General features: G+C 33.1%; 3 protein-coding genes and 1 pseudogene across 6 annotated transcripts; 2 read left to right on the top strand and 2 right to left on the bottom strand.

Moving 5' to 3' along the window:
- Nucleotides 1-6475, top strand: LOC137811317 (protein ecdysoneless homolog). Of its 3 annotated transcripts, XR_011081049.1 has the most exons (6): nt 1-1305; nt 1861-2199; nt 2770-2894; nt 3080-3168; nt 4080-4225; nt 5974-6475. XR_011081049.1 is itself a non-coding variant. In XM_068613004.1 (5 exons), the coding sequence occupies exons 1-5, from the start codon at nt 164-166 to the stop codon at nt 6154-6156; spliced, it is 1935 nt and encodes a 644-aa protein (XP_068469105.1). In that variant the 5' UTR covers nt 1-163; the 3' UTR covers nt 6157-6475. The 3 variants fall into 3 exon arrangements, 2 of the variants coding, with proteins under 2 accessions (XP_068469105.1, XP_068469107.1); XM_068613004.1 differs by lacking the exon at nt 3080-3168; XM_068613006.1 differs by lacking the exon at nt 5974-6475 and having other exon boundaries at nt 59-1305; nt 4080-4226.
- A 164-nt stretch (nt 6476-6639) lies between these two features.
- LOC137811316 (protein NETWORKED 2D-like) lies at nt 6640-11072 on the bottom strand. Its single transcript, XM_068613003.1, has 2 exons — nt 10684-11072; nt 6640-9920 (listed from the first exon to the last, which is right to left on the bottom strand). Exons 1-2 carry the CDS (start codon nt 10775-10777, stop codon nt 6841-6843), a joined length of 3174 nt encoding a protein of 1057 aa, XP_068469104.1. The 5' UTR covers nt 10778-11072; the 3' UTR covers nt 6640-6840.
- Nucleotides 11073-17291: 6219 nt separating this feature from the next.
- Nucleotides 17292-19284, bottom strand: LOC137811318 (uncharacterized). Of its 2 annotated transcripts, none has more exons than XM_068613008.1 (2): nt 18781-19284; nt 17292-17541 (listed from the first exon to the last, which is right to left on the bottom strand). In XM_068613008.1, exons 1-2 carry the CDS (start codon nt 19232-19234, stop codon nt 17489-17491), a joined length of 507 nt encoding a protein of 168 aa, XP_068469109.1. In that variant the 5' UTR covers nt 19235-19284; the 3' UTR covers nt 17292-17488. The 2 variants fall into 2 exon arrangements, with proteins under 2 accessions (XP_068469109.1, XP_068469108.1); XM_068613007.1 differs by having other exon boundaries at nt 17292-17544.
- Nucleotides 19258-19989, top strand: LOC137809338 (uncharacterized; annotated as a pseudogene).
- The last annotated feature ends 1956 nt before the right edge of the window (nt 19990-21945 follow it).

A 21945-nucleotide genomic window follows, 5' to 3' on the forward strand; every position in this document is an offset into this window, starting at 1 on the left:
AAGTAATTTTTTTCAAATGAAAAAGATTTAATGTAAATTAAAGCACCTTATAAAAGAGAAAGAGACATGAATAGCATAATTTTGATTCATGAATGGTAAAATCTGGAATGTTGAAGCAAGAGGTTTATGAGAAGCTTTGAGAGTGAGGAAATCAGCATATGCAATGGAGTTTCCTTCTTCCTCTTCTTCCTCCATCTTCTCCCCGCGCCCCTCAGACGACACCGTTTTCTACGCCATATACCCTGACTCCCCCACCGTCACTGCCACTGCCACCGCCACCACCACTCTCCACTCCCTCCACCTCGAAATCCTCCAAACAATATCCCCCTTCACCCAAGACTACATCTGGCAGCACCAACCCTTCACTCTCTCCGTCTCGACTGCCCCCAACCCCTCCTGCCCCTGCCCATCCTCCTCCAACCTCCCCCACCTCCACGGCCGCCTCCGCTACGGCGACAACCTCGATGACGAGTGGTTCGCCGTCTTCCTCCTCTTCCATATCTCCCTCCGCTTCCCCTCCCTATCCATCCGCCTCTGGGACTCCGACGGCGACTTTCTCCTCATCGAGGCCGCCTTTCACCTTCCTCGCTGGCTCAACCCCGACACCTCCCACCACCGCCTCTTCCTCCGCCACGGAAACCTCCACATCGTCCCCCGAGACCGCCTCCCTCAACCCTCCCTCCTCGACTCCCTCGCCTTCGTCGCCAATTCCGGCCACGAATCCCTCGCCTCTGACGCAGTTCAGCGCGCCGTGAAGAAACGCATCGAGGACTATCCCGAGCGCGCCAGGAGGCACATGCACAGGGTTAGGGTTAGGGTTCCTGTGTCCGTGGCGCGGGTTCTGAAGCACGAGCCGCGGTTGATTTCGCTCGCGGTGGAGGGGTTCTACGACAGGGATGTAGACACGATGAAATTTGCCGCGAGGATGGATAGGTTCGTGGAGAGAGGGACAGCGGAGGAGTTGGTTTGCATTTCGGTGAAGATGTCGAGGGCGATGTACGCACAGTTGGTGCAGCAGCGGTTTCAGGCTCCGAAGTGTTACCCGGCGATGCCGGGTCGGGTTGAGAGGGAGGAGTTTGTGGAGGCGGAGCTGGGGATGAAGATAGCATGTGGATTGGAGATGATGTATCAGCAGCGGAAGCGCGATGGGGTGGAAGGGCAAGGGAGCACTTGGGAGGCGTTTAGGAAGAGCTTGGAGAACAGTGGCTACTTCCAAGGGCTGCTTCCGGGTTCCTCTGAGTATCAGAGATTGGTGCAGAGTGCTCAAGAGTATTATAGGAACACTTCTCTGCATTCCCAGACCAGGTTCAAATTGGAACTAGGCTATTGATTTTTATTTGAATTTAGTCTTGTTTTTGTGTCTGATGGATATTGGCCTTTTGGTTGTGTGTGTTTAGTTTAGCTTAGCTTCTTGGTTTAACTAGTTTTTTCTTATTTTTTCATTGATGAGATCATGCATTGATTATAGATATGATCAAAGTAGAACTTATAAAAGGCTTGGACAATCCTTATTTCAGAGCATGTTTTTAGGGTTTTGTTTGACCAAGCCCAAACTCAAGATTACATCAGTCTATCGTATTAGGGTTCCCTTTTTTATCCTAATAAGAAAACTACCTACTCCTGATCCCTTTCGTTAAATCTCCATGCTGGATGTCTAATCTTGAACGTGAAGGGGTGTGTATAGATCTCACGTTGATTAGAATGGATAAGTGCTCTTTGTTGACAATGATTATATGGGGGCATTGGGGAATTGGTCTACCTAGGTTCTGATGTGATGTTGTTTGTTTTGAGTTAAACCTCCAGGTTTTATGTTGGTTTTTTGTTGGTTTTTACCATTGCTAAGCTGAAAATTTGTTGCAGTGAGTTGATGAATGCTCCTGTTAGACGAATAGATGAAATTCTGGCTCTGCCTCACTCAGTGGACGATTTTAAGGATCAGGAGGTTCCTCCATCTGATGATGATTCCTGGCTTTATGATGGAGAGGAAGAATTGAACTCTGTTCTTATGGAAAGACAAAAGGAGATGGAACAATATGACTTAAAACACAAAAAGAAAGGGAAAGCAAAAGAGGATAAAGATACTGGTCGGTCATCTGCTTTGAATGCTGACGAATTTGATCCTGGAGATATAGCAAAGACCATGCAGGCATTTGTCCATAAGTTGTCAAGTTACAAGGGTGCTGAAGCTCCTGATGACAGGTTAGTTTAGTGACGAACAGTCATTTAGCATACCTGTACCTGATATGCAGTCTTAAATCACTTACTGTGTAGGCATCTTTACTTCGAAAGGATTAGGGGGTTATTCGAATAATTTCTTTCTCATGATGTACGCTGACATAAATTCAGTATCATATCATAGATCCCCTGGGATACAGGTTTAGGTCTAACACCCCTGCCTATTAATTAAAATTGGTATTCCCAAAAGTCAAATGTGGTCCTGCTTGGACAAGAATGTAAAATAGCTTTTCAAATCCAAAATAAGCTGCTGTGGGCTTATTTTCCTAATTTTAAAATAAAACATACAAACACTAGTTTTTTTTTTAAGCTGAAACCAGCTCAGGTTTTAACTATTTTTATAATAATTTCGCAATTTCTAAGTAAAATAACCTTAATTATTAAGTATTATTGAATAACATAATAACATTTAGTATATGGTATAAATAGTTTTTCTTGCTACTGGTTAATTTTTCTGGATGCTGTTCATAATTGTACCTCTCAGACTGTGCTGTGTTACTTTATTATGTAATATCTGGGATTTTTCTTGTAAAGGAATAAGGAAGTGAACCTTGACGTGGACCAATTTATTAAAGACATGGAATCAATAATGAAGCCTTCAGACAATGAAGCTGCCAACAACAATATTGAAGAAGGATCATCCTCTGACCCGGACTTTGGTGAGATCTCATGTCTTAGTTTACTGTTGAATAGCTTCTCACTTTAGTTGTTATATATTAAACTTTTCAATTTGCATTTATTTTCTGCTAATGGATTATTTTGTAAAAGACTTCTTTTACACCATTACATTAGTACATTTTTTGTGATGTCATGCTTGTAAGCCATTACAATTCACATCTTGTAGGTTTGAACCTTTTGGCTATCTGTTTTGCAAATTCTCCAAATTTCTTTCTCTGTTGTGACTGTAGCATGCATAGTTCTAGTAGAATGAAGGTAGGACTTCCTCTAATTTCTTTTCAAATTTCACATTCCTGTCAATGGTTTGGATTAAGTGCTAGCAAATTCTTTATTGTGGTTTCTATGGTTTATCACATTACTGTAGCTAGTTTTTCATGTGTTAACCACAATAGTTTCAGGATACATTGTATTTAATAGTTGCTATGTATTAAAAAGTTGACTTTAAGCCTAATATGTACTAATCTCTAGTCGACGTGGGATCTCCTACACACCTTTCACGCTGAGATTACCAACTTGTGCGTGAGATTATATATTTATGGGTGGTCCGATAATGGTCCGATAGATAAGCCCAACAAACACTCGTTAGGATAGACTCTAAATGACTTTGATAACATATTAAGAAATAGACTTTAAGCCTAACTCTACCTCATAAAACCGGCTTATAAGATGAGGTTTGCACTCACTTATAAATTATGAAATGTCCTAATATCTAGTCGAGGTGGGATTCTCTTAGGATAAGTTTGGTAAGGAGGAGATATGGAAGGATAAAATCATATAAATAAAAAAGTGAAGGAAAATAGAGTAAAAATTAAGTGTGTATGGTTGAAGATAAATATAAAAGAAATGGGGGGAGATGTAGAGAATCTAGGGAAAGTAGGTGACAAACAGAGTAGAAAAATACTGGTGGGACCCGCTCACCTTTTAATTCTCTCTTTCTTATCTCTATTCTACCAAACAAACTCATTTAGTTCGATCACCGGTGTTTCCTTCCCTTCAACAAAGCAGAACATTAATTGTTTGTTAGGAGTACTGGTACCTCAGTTTTAGTATGTATAATGAATTAATTTATAGAATTTCAACCAAATAGGAAATAACCTGGCCAGTTAATTTGATGCCTTCTCCCTTGGTATCATTTGTGGATTCTTATATTTTTATTGGTTATGCAGATGATTCTGAGGGTGATGTGGGTGAATTGGGGGAGGATGATGAGGATACTTTCATGTGGTCCTATTCTGATGCTATGAATCAAGAACTAAAGGCAACCACTCTTCAGAAAAGTTTTGTTCGTGCTAATGAAATTCCAAAGGATCAGGTATTTGTTTGCATTTGCATGAGGAAAGAATATGCTAAATTTTAATCTGTAGTGATGTGTATTTGTCCAATGTTTTTAAAATCATTGGACCAGTCATTGAACTAATTAAGGCATTAATTCAAGGCATTGATTCAAGGAAATATTAAGTAACGGATGTATCACCGCTATAATCTATAAAGTGGTATTTTTTTACCCACAACCATAGACCTTTCATGATGGGAGGTCTGCTATGGCGGCAGCATTGATTGCAAAAGGCTGTGTTTATATGGTGGAATTTTGGTCTTCCACCTAATTCCCCCATTGATAATGCTGTGGTTGAATCAGTATTAATATAATAATAACTGAATAATAGTATGATTTTATAACACTATAAAATCTAAACCGCAAGTTATAGGTTTTTAACATTCAAAATACATACAAAAGTATAAATAAGTTTCAACACTACACAATAGCATTCATTGACTATAAAGTTCATATCTAGAACAAAAAATAAAATGTCAAATACTTCAGATTTTTTTAAGAAAAAATTATTAAACATTTTTCATTGATATGCTCTAATCCATTTTTTCTTTTTGTACTGTGTTTTTTTCCAATTTTTTATTTGTTTTCTGGTTCAATGACTTCTTTTTTGTGGACCGATGTTATGATTTATCTGAATCAAACAGTTGATCTGTATATCAGTTTTCTAGTGTGACCTGCCAGTCTGATTTTCATACAAACTTCTGAAGGTCCTTTGAAACCAAAGAAATAAAGTATATATAGCAGTGTCATACAAAGGTCCAATCATGTTTTATTTTGGCATTTGGTTATGCTAGTAAAGTGTGGATTCTCTCTATCTTCATGTTGCATTATTGTTTACGATAATCTATTGAATTTTATTGTAGCTAGGGTTCTTCTGCTCATGTATGTTTGTGTGCATGATTAATATGAAATAATAATAAACTTGTGGGTTTAATACATATGTGTACTGTCTTTGTAAAAGTTTACATTATTAATTCCTCTTTTGCATGACTTTTAAAGGTGTTATTATTATTATTATAAAAGTCAACAAGCATGCCATATATCACGGTTTGTGATAGAATGACTTTGTAAAAGAAGGTTTTACATTGTTAGGGCTTGTATTAGTTATTCTAAAATTATTCTGTTAATAATAAAATTGCAATTATAACATGAAAAGTTAATAATACTGATTTATAATTCAAAAAATGATGAAAAACAATATTATAATCTTAAAAAGGGATGATTACAGACTACAGCATCCTATATCATAAATATTAAAAAACTAGAAATATACATACATATATAAAATTCATGTACCTGTAAAATTCGAAATCCAATTAGTAATCAATTTTAAAATTCAAGATAATAGTCAAATATGGTGTAGAATAAATATTATATATTTTTAGATCTCTTATTATAATATGATAATTACTATTATTTTACCGTGCAATGATAAAAATAAATATTTGAAACAAATATTATTACTACATAACATGTTTAAAAATAAATATCTAATTTTCATCAAATAAAAGTATTATTTTATTGTTTTAACAGCTATGATATTATTGTTTTATCATTACTTCTATCATTCATTTGACATTGATTTAATCCTCTAATTTTAATATCAAGTTTCCTAAATAGTAAAAAAATAGTCTTTAAAATATTTATTTCATATATAAGAAATCTTAAAATGATAAATTTAATACCAGTTGCTAGACTGATGTTTTGTTCTGTTCTTGCACTTTCAGGGAACATCAAATGCATCAGAACATAATATGGACGAGGATTTTTCTCCAGTAGATGTGGATGTAAATTTAGTAAAAAGCTTTCTTGATTCCTTTTCTTCCCAACAAGGCCTTCCTGGTCCGGCTTCTAATTTGCTCGGCCTCATGGGGGTGCAGTTACCACAAGATACAAAGAAGGGCAATTGAAGATACTGAAGTATTTCTCTGGGTTTAAGTTTTGGGATTCTCCAATGATATACAGTCTCTGGATGGCATGTTTCCCAACCTGTTTGCCGCTATCTTTTGTTTTTCACGTTGGGTAGGCACCTGCTTAGCAGAGGGCATATGGAAATGCTTGCTAATAATGGTATAACTTTACTAGGTTTTGGCACTTGATATGAACTTGCCTCCAGAGAAAAGCAAGACAACGTTCACATGTAGCTTGTTTATTGGCTGTAATACAGGTGGCGAGAGAAGTCTACCAAATTATTGGTTAATTATATTAATGGCAAATTTATTTTTTATATTTGGTTTTTGTCATCCACTATTGACGGTTTTTGATTCCTTACTTTTCAGGGTTTAGTGAGTATCATCTAATGCTGTTCTGGTGATATATGGATTTCTGCTTTGCTATCCATAAAATTATCAGTACCAAATCTTCCACTCGTATGCTCAAAATACAAAGGGAAATGCAAACCAAAATACTACATTTTGTCATACTTCTCATCAACTTATGATTTATGAACAAGCAAAAAATGAAAATTAAATATTCCCTTTTAGTAAAAGACATCTGTCAATAAACTGCAGCCTAATTTAACCGATAAGAGAATTTTCACAAAGATGAAAAAATTAAATCAACCGTTGGAAAATATTTTACAGATGGCCCTGCTCCTACCGGTATTTCCTATGCATTCCAGGGGCCATACAGGAGAAGATTGATTGTTTCTTTGGTTTGGAGCCAAAGATAAAAGACCTCAGAGGAACCTTGGCCCGAGTCTCTGATTGTCTTAGCTGGCCATTTTGTTGTCTTTTTGAAACCGAGAACCCATGTTCATCATTCAACTTCACCAGGGCCTTTTCTACGTCAATTTGGAGAGCTGATACAACATCCAAACCCGCTTGAAGTTCATCAGCAACCTTGTTGTTTTCCTGTTTCATGTTCAATATCTCACCTTGGAACTTGGCAGCTTGGTAACTTGTGAACCTGAAATCATCATCTTCAGCACTGGTTTTCAATGCTGCTGTTATCTCTTCTTGGATGTCACACAAAGATGAGAATCGACTTTGCAGTTCTTCCTTCAACACGGCACCTTTTTCCATCCAGACTGCTATTTCACTCTGGATCTCTGTTAGGTGTTTGTAAATAGGTTTTGCATCTGATTTTACAGAATACTTTATGCTACTACTACTATCTAACGACTTTCCTCTTTCATCTAGTTCTGATAACTCGGTCTGCAAATCTTTGATAGTGGTTTCAAACTTCTGTATCTCAGAATAATAAGCACTGAATTTTAACCAGAAAGTTAAGTTCTCCTCTAGAATTTCATCCATGTTTGACCGGAATTTCTCTTCGATGGGAGAAATAGATTCAGGTTCAATTTTTAGAAATTCCTCAAGGACGTGCTGCTTTTCTTGTTGCATCACTACAGTTATCTCTGTTGAATCCTCATTTCCTTCAAAGCTTCTCTGCATGAGACCTAGTTTTTGACGCAGAAGTCTTATCTCTTCGTCTTTCATGGCATTGGCTGTCTTCAGTTCTTTTAGCTGCAAAGATGAATCAAAGCTGCTATCTTGATTTTTCTTCTCTATTTCAGTCAGCCTCTTCTTGACATCTTTATAATTTCGAAGAGTAGTAGTATACTCAGTCAACAGAACTTGTTCTCTATCCTGCATTCCATTTGTAAACAATTTCCGCCAATCAGGTTCATCTTCTTGTGCTGTTGCCTGCTCCTTGAAATCAACTTTGAGACCATTCTCTATCTCACACGAACTTTGTTTAGCATCATCTTCTTGTGCTGTTGCCTGCTCCTTGGAATCAACTTTGAGACCATTCTCTATCTCACATGAACTTTGTTTAGCATCATCTTCTTGTGCTGTTGCCTGCTCCTTGGAATCAACTTTGAGATCATTCTCTATCTCACAAGAACTTTGTTTAGCCTCATCTTCTTGTGCTGTTGTCTGCTCCTTGGAATCAACTTTGAGACCATTCTCTATCTCACATGAACTTTGTTTAGCATCATCTTTTTCCTGTTTCTCCGAACTCTCTGAAGAACTGCCTAGCTTGTTGCTTGCAAGTTTCTGGCCAACTTCCTGATCTTCTGTGGTAGTGCTCACATCAGCTGTTGCCTTTTCATCACATTTGCCAGGATTTACATTCTTCTCTTGTTTTTTTAACTCTTCCGGAAATTCCATTTCTAAGGAACTGGTGATCTTAACCTCATTTACCGACTTAACATCATTTTCCAACGAACCGGTGACATTAGCTTCATTAGCAAATGGTGAGCCAGTGACCTTGGCCTTGTTGTCTGATGTTAGATCATCTTCAACAGTACTAGCAACCTTAAGCCCCTTATCTGTTGCATCATCCTCTACCAAACCAGTTGTAGACTCGCATTTTAATTCCTCTTGGGTTGATGAATCCTTTTGTTCATCTGATAAATGCGTGGTCTTAGCCTCCTCACCTGACTGCACGTTTTGGACTTTCTCTGAGAGATGATCAAGATTAGAATGTGCTTCAGTGAATTGGTTTTGGAGATTGCTATTCTGATCCTCAACCCTTTGGTTTAGATCCTCTACTCCATGCATCTTTTCTTCCATCTTTCTCAGTTGGTCGCTCAATTTATTTTTGTCCTTGATAAGATTTTCCTTATCATTTTCCAGAGTTCGAATCTGCTCCTGAAGTTCATCAGTTTCTGTTCTCAAACTCTTCACCATAGCACTCTGGGATGATATTGCAGTTTCCAAGCTGATCACTTTGTTCACTAGCTCATCAATCTTCTCTGCCATCTCTGCTACACTGAGTGATGAATTAGAGCTAGGCTCAAAGTTCTCTTTAATGTTCTCCTTTAATAATTGCAACTCCTGCTTCTTCCGAATCAATCCATCGGCATTTTCATCCAACTCTGTTTCTGCTATTTTTTTTAAATCTCTTTGGATCCTTGGCTCTTTGGAATTGTTCCGATCATAATGGAATTCGTCCATAAGAGAGCCCAACTTGGCCTTGACATCCTTTACCCTTTGTGACTCGATTTTAGTTTCATCAACTGATCTTTCCTGTCTCTCTTCTAACTGCGTCAATGCCTCTTGGCATGATTGAAGAGCAGTTCCTGCTATCAAACGGCGAGCTTCATCATCTTCAATATCAACACCTTCTCCAAGTTCTTCTTGCAGAGTGGAAACTCTCTCTTGCAATTCCTTTATTTGCTCCTCAGTGTCCCAGTACCTATCGCGGGCATTCTCATAAGAGTTCTTTACAAATTCTTTCACAGTTTGTAGGGCCAGAATCTGTTTCTGCAGCTTGTCAACCTCTTCAAGTGCCTGTTTTCTGCTCAAACCAGATTTAGGAGTTTTTGGAGTAGTAGCAGCTGCAGTAGCAGCTGGTTTCTTGGATTGAAATTTCTTTGTGGCTGTTGCTGTTGTTATGACAGTTTTTAAATCTTTATGGGGAGGCTTTGGTATATTTTTTACCCCTTCGGGTTTTTTTTTTTGAGGCTTTTGTGATGCATCGTCGTCATCTTCATCCATAAATGGGACGCGATCTGGAAAGACAGAAGCAATGGTGTTGTTGGCATTTTGCAATTCTGTTGATATGTGATCATATCGTTCAGCTAAAGCCCGGTAAGCCTTGAATGACTCCTCCACAAAGCTTATCAGTTCCGGTCTCCTTTTGTAATACATCTCTGCTCTCTTGGCGAAAGAGTCACCCTCTTCCGCTAAGAGCTTCATAACAGTTTGCACTTTTTCCTCCATATCTGCAGTTTTGTTTATATATTTTAGATACCCAACTAAATTCATTTATAAAGGCAAAGACACATAAAAGTGAGTTTTGTTGATCCTACCTAGGCATCTAGCCGTGGCTCAAGCAAATATTTAATTCAGTATTCTAATTAATAACATGAAAACTATGTATCGATATATCCACATGGTAAGCATCTCCATAAATTCTAAATTTATAGGAAATACTTCAATAACTTCAAGGAATGCAAACTACAAAAAAGAATGTTTAGTGAGAAAAAATGAAGCTAATAAACGTCAGGAAGGCATTTTATCAAAAACAGGGAGGGAGAGAGACGGAGTCATTCTATGCCACACTTTCTCTCTCACATTGCCCAAAATAGCATTATGATTTTTGAGAAAATTCAATTGAAAAGTGAAAAAAAGAAGTGCATATGTAATTTCTGATTAGTAAAGGTTCAGATTTGGAAATAAGAACACGTTGAGAAGCATTTTCAGAATCCATATAAAGCAATTAAACTTTGAGCACGAGTAACATAAAATCTTTTTCTTAAGGGTCTCTCTACTCATGCAGTTGAATTTCCTGATCACGGATAAATGTATTATAGATAACACTATTTGAATACAAGGCATGCATAGTTTAGAGGTTTAACTCCACAATGAAATGAAATTGACCATCAAAAGCATGCACACCCACATTTGTATAATCTAACGTTTACATCGTATGCCATGAATGTGCACAAAAATTCAATCAGAAAAAGGAGATAAAGTCATCATCACCTTGAAGGTTTTGCTCCATCCATTTTGATTGCTTTGTTCTGATGTGGCTAACCCACCACCATGAATAAGCATTGCTTGCTGCCCTCTGCAACATTTTGGTTGGTTGTTTCTTCTTCTGTGCTCCTAATTGGTGTATTAAGATCTTAATAATGTGAGAGTCAAAAACATGCAAACCGTGTTTCTCCTATTACTCTATCCGTTTGAGATGGAGAAGAGAAGACATGGATTCCATGACAGCAAGGGACTAAGAGAAGAAAGTGGAAAAAAGGGTAAAGAAAAAAAAGAAAGAAAGATAATGAACAGAGAGAAAACGTGGGAACTAAGATGTTGTGCTAATTATGGGATAATGGAGGAGAGCAAAGTTCGCACGAATTTAATGTCCAAACCTTACTTTTGAAAAAGCATTGCAATAAAATGATATAAAGAATCACATAATGCATGCATTCAACGACCCACGTGCCTGTGCCATTCTCCAGCTTTGCTTGCTTTATACACCTTTAATCTCTTTCTCTCTTAAATTACAATCTTACCTGTCAAACTCTGCATAGCAGAATCCAACATCAAATTAAATTAATAATTCAACAATCACTACTTGTGTGCTTTTTAAAGCTATAAACTTCATTAGATGAACTTGTTAGTTATCTTTAAAGCTCATATTATTTTCTTCACACTAAATCATCTAACAAACTTTGTTTCTATTCTTAAGGCAACTTTTTCTCAAAAGCAAATTATTTCTCCTAACAAACTCCTATGATGTTGAATTTTAAGCTAAAATTAACACATCGTATGCATTATTGTGAAACCATAAATGTGTGTCTGTTTCCTAAATTTGATCATACGAAAAAGTTCCTTAGGAAAGCTGTAATGAAGTGGCGGTGGCCGACTTTTGTCGCGGAAAGGTGACTTTGTTGAACAAAGTTTAACAAAGTTTTTGAGAGACAGAGAGATTAAAAATATAAAATTGCGTGTTTCTGCTATTTTTGGAGGCACGTTCTGTTCACTACTTTGGCCTGCAACGACGCTACAAATATGAAAATAATTTACAATTTTAGAAAGGTCTTTGACTAATATAATAATGTTGTTTTCAGGTTCTTCCTTTCTCTAACTGGAACAAGATTTGGGAACAAAATCAAAATCTTTTCCGATATCGTTCTACACAAAGATCCATTTTCAAGATTTGTGTAAAAAAATAATTATATGAAATGCCCTACTCACATAAACATAGCAAAATAAGTTTTACTAATGGGTATTATTTGTTTATACTGAAAAATATTTTTTACGTCTTATAGTTTTAGTTTTAGTTAAATATGTATTTGTTATCGATATTACTTTTATCTGAAAAATCTTTCATTCAAATTTTATAATAAATAAATTTTTAATGTAAAGTAGAATGTTAAAATATTTTACATTAATTTATTATTTATGCAATATTATAATATTATGATATAATTTATGTTGAAAATCTTGTGTAAAAAAAATTAATAAAAGTTTATTTCACTAGTTTATTTTTATTATGAATACCAAGATCTAAAGTTTACTACAAGTACTAAACAAATCTAAAATTTAGATTAAAGAAACAAACTAATTTCACATATATTATAGTATCGGAATAAAAAAATATATTTAATTCTACTAATTTTATAATTTAAAAATATATGAAAACTAGAGTTTTTGCTTAAAAAGAAAGTGAGAGCTTTTTAAAATTTAAGAAATCCCCCAAATAAAGTTATATTTTGAAATACAAAAGTTTGAGGGGCAAATAAATGATATCTCCAACAAATTACGCAAAATTAATTTGTTATAGCAAAATTAATCCTCTACAACATAATATTCATTTATTAAGAGGTTAACTCTTTTAGCATATGATATTTTATGTTATTTTTAAAATAGTTTTATGTCAAACAAATATTAAAATACTCTATCAACACTAGTCATATTTTGTTATAATTTTAAATATTTTAGTTTAGTCTATTGTTTTATATTTTATATATAAGTTGTTACTATCCGTACATGTGTGATACTGTCATTGGAGGCAACTAACCAATGAAACTTTTGTCTCCAGATAGGATGATAACTGTCACCCTTTCCAAAAAAAAAAAACACTTTTGTATAATAGTTTTATCTTTATATATCTCTGGAATAATTTTTCTTGCAAAAAAAATAATTTTTTACTCTCAACCAATAAAAGTAATAAATGAAATTGAACTTTTATCTGTTAAAAAATTTATTTACAGTTTTTAGCCATATTTTCTTTACGTTTTAGTCTTAATATTGAAATTTTGTAATTTTTACATTCTTTTGTGTAAAGCACATGTGTCTTATCCCTATATTTTTCTATTTATCCTTTTTTTTTCTTTCTTTTAACTATCTATCTACCTTTATATATATATATATATATATATATATATATATATATTATTTTATATTTTAAATTTTCATTCCAATTTTCATCATCTTCTTTTATCTATTTAAATTTCTCATTCGATTTTTATTTATTTTAGAATTAAATACTATAACATGATAGGTGAAGAGTCTAAAATTATTTTCATCCCAATACCTCTCTTTAGAATAAGTGTTTTTCTTTTTTATTTTTGAGTTTATAATTGATTTGATTAATTATATTTACATGTATTTTTGAATTTGATAATGACTTAGAAAGGTTAAATTGAGCATTATTAACTATTTTGGATAAGTTGTGAGTTTTTAACGTATTTTCATAGAGTGTAAAGTCTTTATTTGAATATAAAAAATTACCGTTGAATAATCAATAGGATGTTTGAGTGGGTGATCACCCGCTTCTTGAATGAGGAGTTTTTATAAATTTTTCATTCAAGAACTAATAAAACACTCAAGCGACACTACATAACTTGAATGAGAAGACTTTGGTAACATACCTTTTGTACGTTCTTTGCAAGTCATTCAAGCAATATTTTTTACTTTATGATATAAATCATATACATTAATTACAGAAAGTGTTGTTGGATATTTTGAGAGGAATTGATCTAAGAGATTTGGTACCTATGAGACCATATAAGTGACCTAGTGTTACCTTCTATCCAAAAATTCAAGACAATGTATTTGTGATTCTTTTTTCTTATTATATGTTACTCAATATTTTTATTTATATATTCAATGTGAGACTTAAACTTACTTGAATTCCTAATAATTTGTCCCTCAAGTATAAATTTCTTCTACATTGGTATACTCATTCTCAAGATTGACCTTTATTTGTCCCGCCATTTATCTTAATGGGACATGTTTGCCTACTCTGATACCACTATTGAGTTTCGAGAGATAATTTACATCCCTTCCACATTGGTACATATTTTTAAAAACTCTGTCAGAATATAAGAAATCCTCCTCACATCTAGGATTCTTCACTCACATACTCGTGTGACCCAATCACCAAGATGAAATGTCATCTCTTATCCAAAACATTAATTAAGACAATGAGTTTTTGAGTTTTATTATTTATATATTATTTAACATTCTTAATTTTATTCAATGTGAAACTTGTACTCACTTAGATTTCTAACAAGTGTTTGTCTTTTCTTCTCTATTATTTTTATCTATTTGTACTTAGGTTTAATATAAATTTATATTGTGTGCGAATAATAACAAATAAATTTAATTGATAAGTATTAAAACATATTAAGATATACTAAGTTTTTCATATAAGATGGTGTATTTTTACTTATTTTCAAGGTCTTAATTGTCATGTTTGAAAAATTATTGTGATTATACTCAATGTGAACACATAAAAATGTAGATTCACGAGCTTTACACACACATACACACATTTATATATATATATATATATATATATTATGATGAAAAGCATGAAAAATCTATTCATCATTTATTTTTTGAATGTTCTAATGCTTTGCATATTTGGAGTTGGGTTCGACAGATTTTTCTTACTTCTCATTTATTTAATAAGGATGATCTTCTTTCTTTATTAAAACTAATGATAGACCTTTGATTAAATTGACTAAGCTTGTTGTGATAACTTTTTCTATTTGGATGATATGACGAATGAGGAATTATGCTAGATTTCAGGATAAGATTGAGGTTTTTAGGGCTATTTCGATAATTAAATTTAGCGTAGGTTTAGGCGACACTAATATTTGTTTTCCAGGTAGTGTCCCTAATGGCGACAATTTAGTTACATTTTTTTTTTTCACGTAGTGTCCCCAATTGCGGCTCTAAGTTTAATTATTGTTGAAGATCTCACATTGATTAGATATTAGAACATTTCATATATAAGTGGGTGTAAACCTCACCTTATAAGTTGGTTTTATGAGGTTGAGTTAGGCTTAAAGTCCACTTCTTAATATGATATATGAGTTATCTCGAACCTATCCTAGCAATTGTTTGTTGGACTTATCAGGCCACCTACTATCGGTTCCTTACCGGATCACCCATAATATATAGTCTCACGCACGAGTTGGTAATATCGATGTGAGGGGTGTGTGTTGTTGGAGATCTCACATCGACTATAGATTAGGATCATTTTATAGTATATAAGTGGGTGCAAAGACTTAAAGTCCACTTCTTAATAATTATTTAATTTTATAGTCATTTTAGTGTTCCATAAACCTACGCTATAGTTAAATAATATATTTTTCTTTATGTAGGCTTAGCCAACACTACCTTGTAAATTTGTGTCCCATTGGAGGTCGTCTCTAATGGATAGCCATCAAAACATTAACTTCCATTTCTATTGGGACGCTAAGCTAACACTAGTCCTATGTAGAGTCTCTTTTTTACTCTTTGTGTCGCTCTTTTGGGGACTCTACCATCATTATTTTTTGTAGTGTTACTACTTGTGGAGGTATTTTTCGTGGGAGTATGAGGAAGTTTATTGGTGCTTTCTCTACGTCTCTTGAAGTTCAGACTTTATGGCTGCTGGGTTTTATGAAGTTATACATGCTATGGAGGAAGCTCAAAAGATGTGGCTTACTAATGTTTGACTTGAATGTGATTTTGCCTTGGTTTGTGTTGCGTTTACTGTTAGGACTAATCTTTTGTGGATGCTTCGTAATCGATGAAATATTTGTCTTAATTACTGTGAAAAAATCAGGTTTAGGGTTACTCATATTTTTCGTGAAGGAAATGCATGTGCTGATAAGTTGACTAATTTATGATTTATTCATAGAAAATCATTTCATTGGTATAATAGGCTTCCATCTAGTCTGTTCTTAGAATTCTTTATGAATATGTATAGTCTACCTATGTATGTATCGTTTTTGTTAACATATGGGTTTTGGTCTAGTCTCCCATATTTTTGTATTTTTTTTAGTAATACTTTTTTCATGTGATGGAAGATGGTTGTTATTCCTTGAGATGTTAGCGTTGAGATGTCAAATTTTGATGCCTTTTATAATAGAATATATATATTATATGAAGTTATATATTATGATAAATGTATATATACATATGTATAAAGTGTTTTGAAATATTGTTTATATAACCTCTATAACTCAATATGCCTTTAGAACCGGGTGTTACATTTTGTACATGCTTAACTTATTTTATTTTTTATATTTAATTAATTAAACTATATTTTGACCGTTCCTTTAATAAATATGTTAGGCGTAAGATTAACTAGGTAAAAGTTATTTTAAATTACAAAAATAAATTACACATCTGGAAATAATGAGAGACCAAATTATAATGCAGTCAAAATTATTTAATTTTCGTAACATCAACAAATTTATCGTATATATATTTTTTAGGTTGAAAATTTTGTAAAAAGGAACTTATATTGGAGTATATTTTTAGATAAAAAATTTATGTAAGTTTTTAATATTTCGTTAATCTTTAAAGTCATGCTTTGGTTAGCTGTAGAATTTGCTTTCATTCTGTGCTATGCTATGTTTGGTTATTATTTCATAACAATGGAAATGAGGAAATTACGAAGAATGAAGGAGTCAAACAAATTCTTTTATCAGAGCTCATTCCTCCCTCTCACACACACCACAACTTAGACACCAAAAAACAACTTATGAGCCTTTTTTTGCTTATTTTCACAAATACTTTTTGTTTTTCTTTTTTAGAATTTTAAGTAAGAAATATATCTACACTAAAGGACAATTTTAGTAACCTTTTAATCCTTAATCAACAATTTTAATCCTTTTTTTTGGCTGTTTTAGTGTAAAAAACTCACAAGTTTACCCAAAGCTTTAATTAATACAAATAATTAGTTCCAGAGTTTAATTTCACCAAAATAAAAGAAGTATATACACAAATTAAAAATTGAATTAAAAGTTACAATTTTTTAAAAATGTAAAGATTAAAATCACAAGGAAATAGAAAATTCACGATCGCATATCAGAAATTAAAGGAAGAGTACAATTCTATTTTTTTGTAAAACGAATTTAGGAAGAACCAATAAAAAATGAAAAGAAGAAAGAAATTTATGTTTATCAACCAATCTCTAAACTAACCATATTTTCTCCACTTTACATAGTTTATTCATTTAACGCATTATAATTAAAAATGTTTGTTAAAAGTATGAATGATTAATTGCATTATCCCTTTTTTAAAATATGTTATCTTATAATCGTGTACAATTACCATCAGTCAAAATATAAAAACATTTCAGCTTATCCAAAGCATAATTCTTGCAATTCTCTTCCCATTATAATAACTCCATTTTCTTTTGGAATTTTCTAGATTGAAATTTTCCATTTCAATTTAAGCTTTTCACAATAAGAGGAGAGAAGATGATTTCTATGTACAGAAAATACATGGAATTATTTAGGCTCCTCTACTTCTAGAAGGTTGCAGAAGATGTAGTTTTCTACGCTTCAAAATTCTGAAGAGAAGCTAGCCAGTGTTCCACGTAGTTTTTACCTGCTGCGAATTCAAACAGTGTTCCAAAAACCCAATTAGAACGGTTCCATAATCTCTTCAAAAGGATACACAAATATTATAATACAGATGAATATATGAAGTGGAACTGTAAGATTAATAAGTAATGGAAATGAATGTTTTCACTCCATTGAAACCACTGCCAAAGACAAATTTCCCTAGTTTTCATATACAAAGAGATCAATTGAAAGTGGTGGGTTGTTATTGTAACACAATAGTGCCCAACTCACAGTTTGGGCTATGCAATTGTTACAGATTCAATCAATTTCATTTGTGTGTCTAGATACTACAAGATGATTTAGGTATAAATGTACATTCAACCATAAAGATCTGAATGCCAGGACCACTTTCCATGGACAAGAAAGAAGCAGTTCCGAGATAGAAAGGATTGTAACTGTTCATTGAAAAAAATTGCAGGGTGGAACATGAGAGAAAAGTATCAAGTCATTTGACTGTAGTAAAAAGGAAGGCAGTGATCAATTGACTGTGGCTTGAACTGTGTGGAGTTTAGGACCTTAAATCAGAGTGTGATGGTGAAGCTACTTCAATGCATAACTTTTTACTTTCATGAAGACAAGTAAAAGTGATATACCACCAGAACAAAAAATTCGAGCTAAGACTTTATATTCAAAATAAGAATTTGATACAAAGAAAAAAAAACACATGACAGAAGCATAAGGAAACCTCATGGAATAGGTAAGATACAACCAAAGAAAATTACCTCATAAAACTAAGGCTACTTTGCAGATCAGACATTGAACCATTAGAATATAAAAGAGGAACAAAAATCAGTATAGGATAGAACAAGAAACCCCAACAATATCCATATACACCAAGAAAAATACAAAAGTACAATGAATAAAAAAAACAAAGGCTGGTCAGATCAATGCATTTTAAGATAATTCTAAGAAAAAGGCAAAACTACTTGGTCTGTATCATGTAATATGTATTTGCCTATTTGTATTTGATAATGACTGACATCTCTTCATTAGCATCAGAGTCATCAACAAGGCCAAACCATCTGGAAAACTGTTGGTTACAAAATAATATAAAAGCTTAAAAACACCTGAACAAGAACAAGGTTTGTTTAACTTTAAAGAACCAGCACAAAAAAAGGTTAATCAAGTAAGTAAAAGTTAAACAGTGCTAGGAGTTGAAAGAGAATAAAATAACCCAATGAAAACAAAATCAAACATTTCAAGAGCACGTCCTGAATCTCACCAGAAGAAAATTCATTTGGAAGGTTCCTGATGGCACTCAAAAGCTCCTTGCTTGAACTCTCCACCTCCTTCCTATAGCAAGGAACCAGTACAGCAAAACTATTATCCAAATCGTCATCACTATGCAGGAATTCAGAGCCATGAGGCTCCAACCACCCAATGGACCAATCTGAGTCATCAGATTCAGAGTCAGAAAAACAACCATCACCATCAGATGACACCAGTACAACATCGCACTCTCTGTCAGGTCTCCTCTCTTCCCTGCTCTGCCATTTCCTTTTACTCTTCCTGTGGGAAGGAGCTATCTTTGTTCCCTTCACCGAAGGAAACTTCACAGTCTCTCTCTCCTTAAAACCCCATTCAGAGGATGAATTCAGTGGAGAGCCACTAGAAACTGGCTCTTTCTCCTTGCCACCCCACAACCACCATGACAAACGAGTTAAAGAGACAGCCATACTTCCAATTGCAGTGGTAAGTCAAAGCTAAAGGGTCACAATGAGTGAAGCTCTTTTGGTGGCCAAAGATTTGTGAAAGAATGAGGCCAAAAAATTTGAGAAACGGAATGGCCAGTGGTTCCTGCCTGTTGCAGTAACCACTATATTAGGAAATTATCCATTCATCAACAAAAGGAAATCAATTGGAAAATGGGGAAGACCACAAGAATTAATTTAACCCAGCAAACCTATTAATATAAATAACAATCAATAAAAAAAACAAAAACTTTGTTATTAAAAAAACACAAGCACGGATGAAACAGAAGCACTGAATTTACCAAGGTTTTCTTAAATATCAAACCCAGTTCAGTTTAGAAAGTTTAAGAACTTAAACCCAGTGAATATTTATCAAAAAAATCTAACACAGAAATCAAACACAGGTCTACCCACCGCAATGGAGAAGAACACAAAACCCAGTGAATATTTTGAGTAAAGACCTTTGCTTTAGGTCAAAATCCAGAATTCCCCCAAACTCAATTCACCAAAAGAATCACTGGAAATCCCATACTACTCGCCGAAAAAAACAGAACCTTTCAAACTGCTATGCTACCGGAAACAGAAACAGGGGAGATCGGACCAAGTGGCTCCGGGCGAAAGAAAAAAAAACCGCCGACACAATGCATAGGCTCGTGAGTCAACTCAAAACCCTAACTCGCCAATTAATCCTCTTTCTCTTCTTCTTTTTTCTCACTAACTGTCTTCCCCTTCTGCCTCTGTTTCTGGGTACGCTGGGAAGCAACCCAATCGTTCAAAGTCTCGTCTTCATCTGAATTTATAGAGCTACTTTTCACTTTTTCATCCTTTTCTCATCAACGGTCAAGATTGCACCGGTTATTCTGATCTACGGCCAGATAGAGGATCTTTCTCCACTTATTCTAATCCTCACTCATCTTATAACAATGCATCTCTGACCTATAGAGTAAGGTAGTTAACAATTTAGCATGAAATATGTTTTTTTAATCAGAAAATATTGGACGTTGATTCGGTGATAAGGGAGATAATAACCGTCCAAAGTAGCTGACGTGGATGACCATTACCCAATCATGTATGCATGTGCGGGTCCAACTTGTGAATACGTGTCAATAATGTCAACCAAAATAAGTTATATAAGATTATAAGGAATAAGGAACAACTTATGATTAAAAATTGTACTGTCTATATTTTTCTTCTTCTTTACTCTAAGACATAATACGTGTATGGTTTTATACCTAAATATAAAATATAAATAAATTTTTTTCTCATTATGACTTATTTTTTATAATACATTTTGGTAACTGTTTTTTTTTAAACTAATATACTGTCATATTTGTAGAAAATAGTTATCAATTTTAAATTTTAAATGTGAAGTAGTTTGTCGTTTAATAAACTTGGAGACGTTTTTATTTGAAATAATTTTTTTTTCCATATCTTCATCTTTTCAAATTGTTGTTTTTATCTCTTCTCTTATTTCTTTTTTTCGTTTAGTGTTATTAAATGTCATGTAATATATTATATTTTTATTATTTATATATAATAAAGATTTAAAAAATTTTCATAAATATCTCATCAATTCAATTTATAATTATATATAATAAAAATAAAAAATCGATACATAACGAGACCGTATGTGTTTCTGCTTATATTTTATAGGATGAATAGATTTCTAGAAACAAATTTTACCTACAAATAAAATCCTTATCCTTATTTCGTTGTTTGTATTTTTAAAAATATAAAAACTTTAATTTATAAAAATAAACATAAATAAATTTATAAAAGATATATTTTTTATTGGAACAAATTTATGGGTGAATTATTTAAATAGTGTTGCATCGTATTTTTTCATTTAATTCGATTGTAATTGAATTTTTTTATTTAATAATTTTTTTTAAAATAATATTTAATTTAATTAATATAATGATTAAGATAAATTTCTTGTAACTGTACGAAGATTTATACACTAAATATATGTAAGCTTCAATTTGTATTCTCAGATATAATTTACCCATTTTTATATTTTTTATAAATTTATCTATTGGAATAAAGTGAAGAAATTATTATACTATTTTAGTATAAGTAAAGATAAGAGGAGTTTATCTCCAAAGTCTGCAAAACTGGAAATGAGAGAAAAAAAGTCTTAGTCTGAATAGACAATATTAGTAATATAAAAAATTCAGATGTTTTTAATAATAAAATTAATATCTTTATTCACAAATTTAAAATTCAAAAATTCATCATTTGTTCTAGTTTTAATTGAGTGAACTAAATAAGAATTTAATCCAATTCGAAAAATATAAATAACTTGAATTAAATGTAATACCCAATACTCCTACAAAATAGTATTTGAAATTGATAAAATTACTTATGCTTTAATTTCTTTCAATTATCGAACATTTATTACTTTGATATAATAATGATAATATTTATTGTTAAAGTGATCAATATTTAAAAATAAAAAACTGTGAAATATCCCACATAAAAACAATATATTACAACATCTGGTGAAGATAAATGAGAAACCAAATCATGTTTATCTTTTCCAAACTAACTTCTATATCAAGTACGAATCTCCTTGACCATTTAACGACTGCAATGTCACCCTACACCTTACCATGAAAATTATATGTTGTTTTATTGCAAAATATTTTGGGACTAAATTATAAATATATTTAACTACTTTTACACTGATTAAAAAT

The sequence above is a fragment of the Phaseolus vulgaris genome, chromosome 2 (assembly GCF_000499845.2).
Source record: "Phaseolus vulgaris cultivar G19833 chromosome 2, P. vulgaris v2.0, whole genome shotgun sequence".
NCBI lineage: Eukaryota > Viridiplantae > Streptophyta > Magnoliopsida > Fabales > Fabaceae > Phaseolus > Phaseolus vulgaris.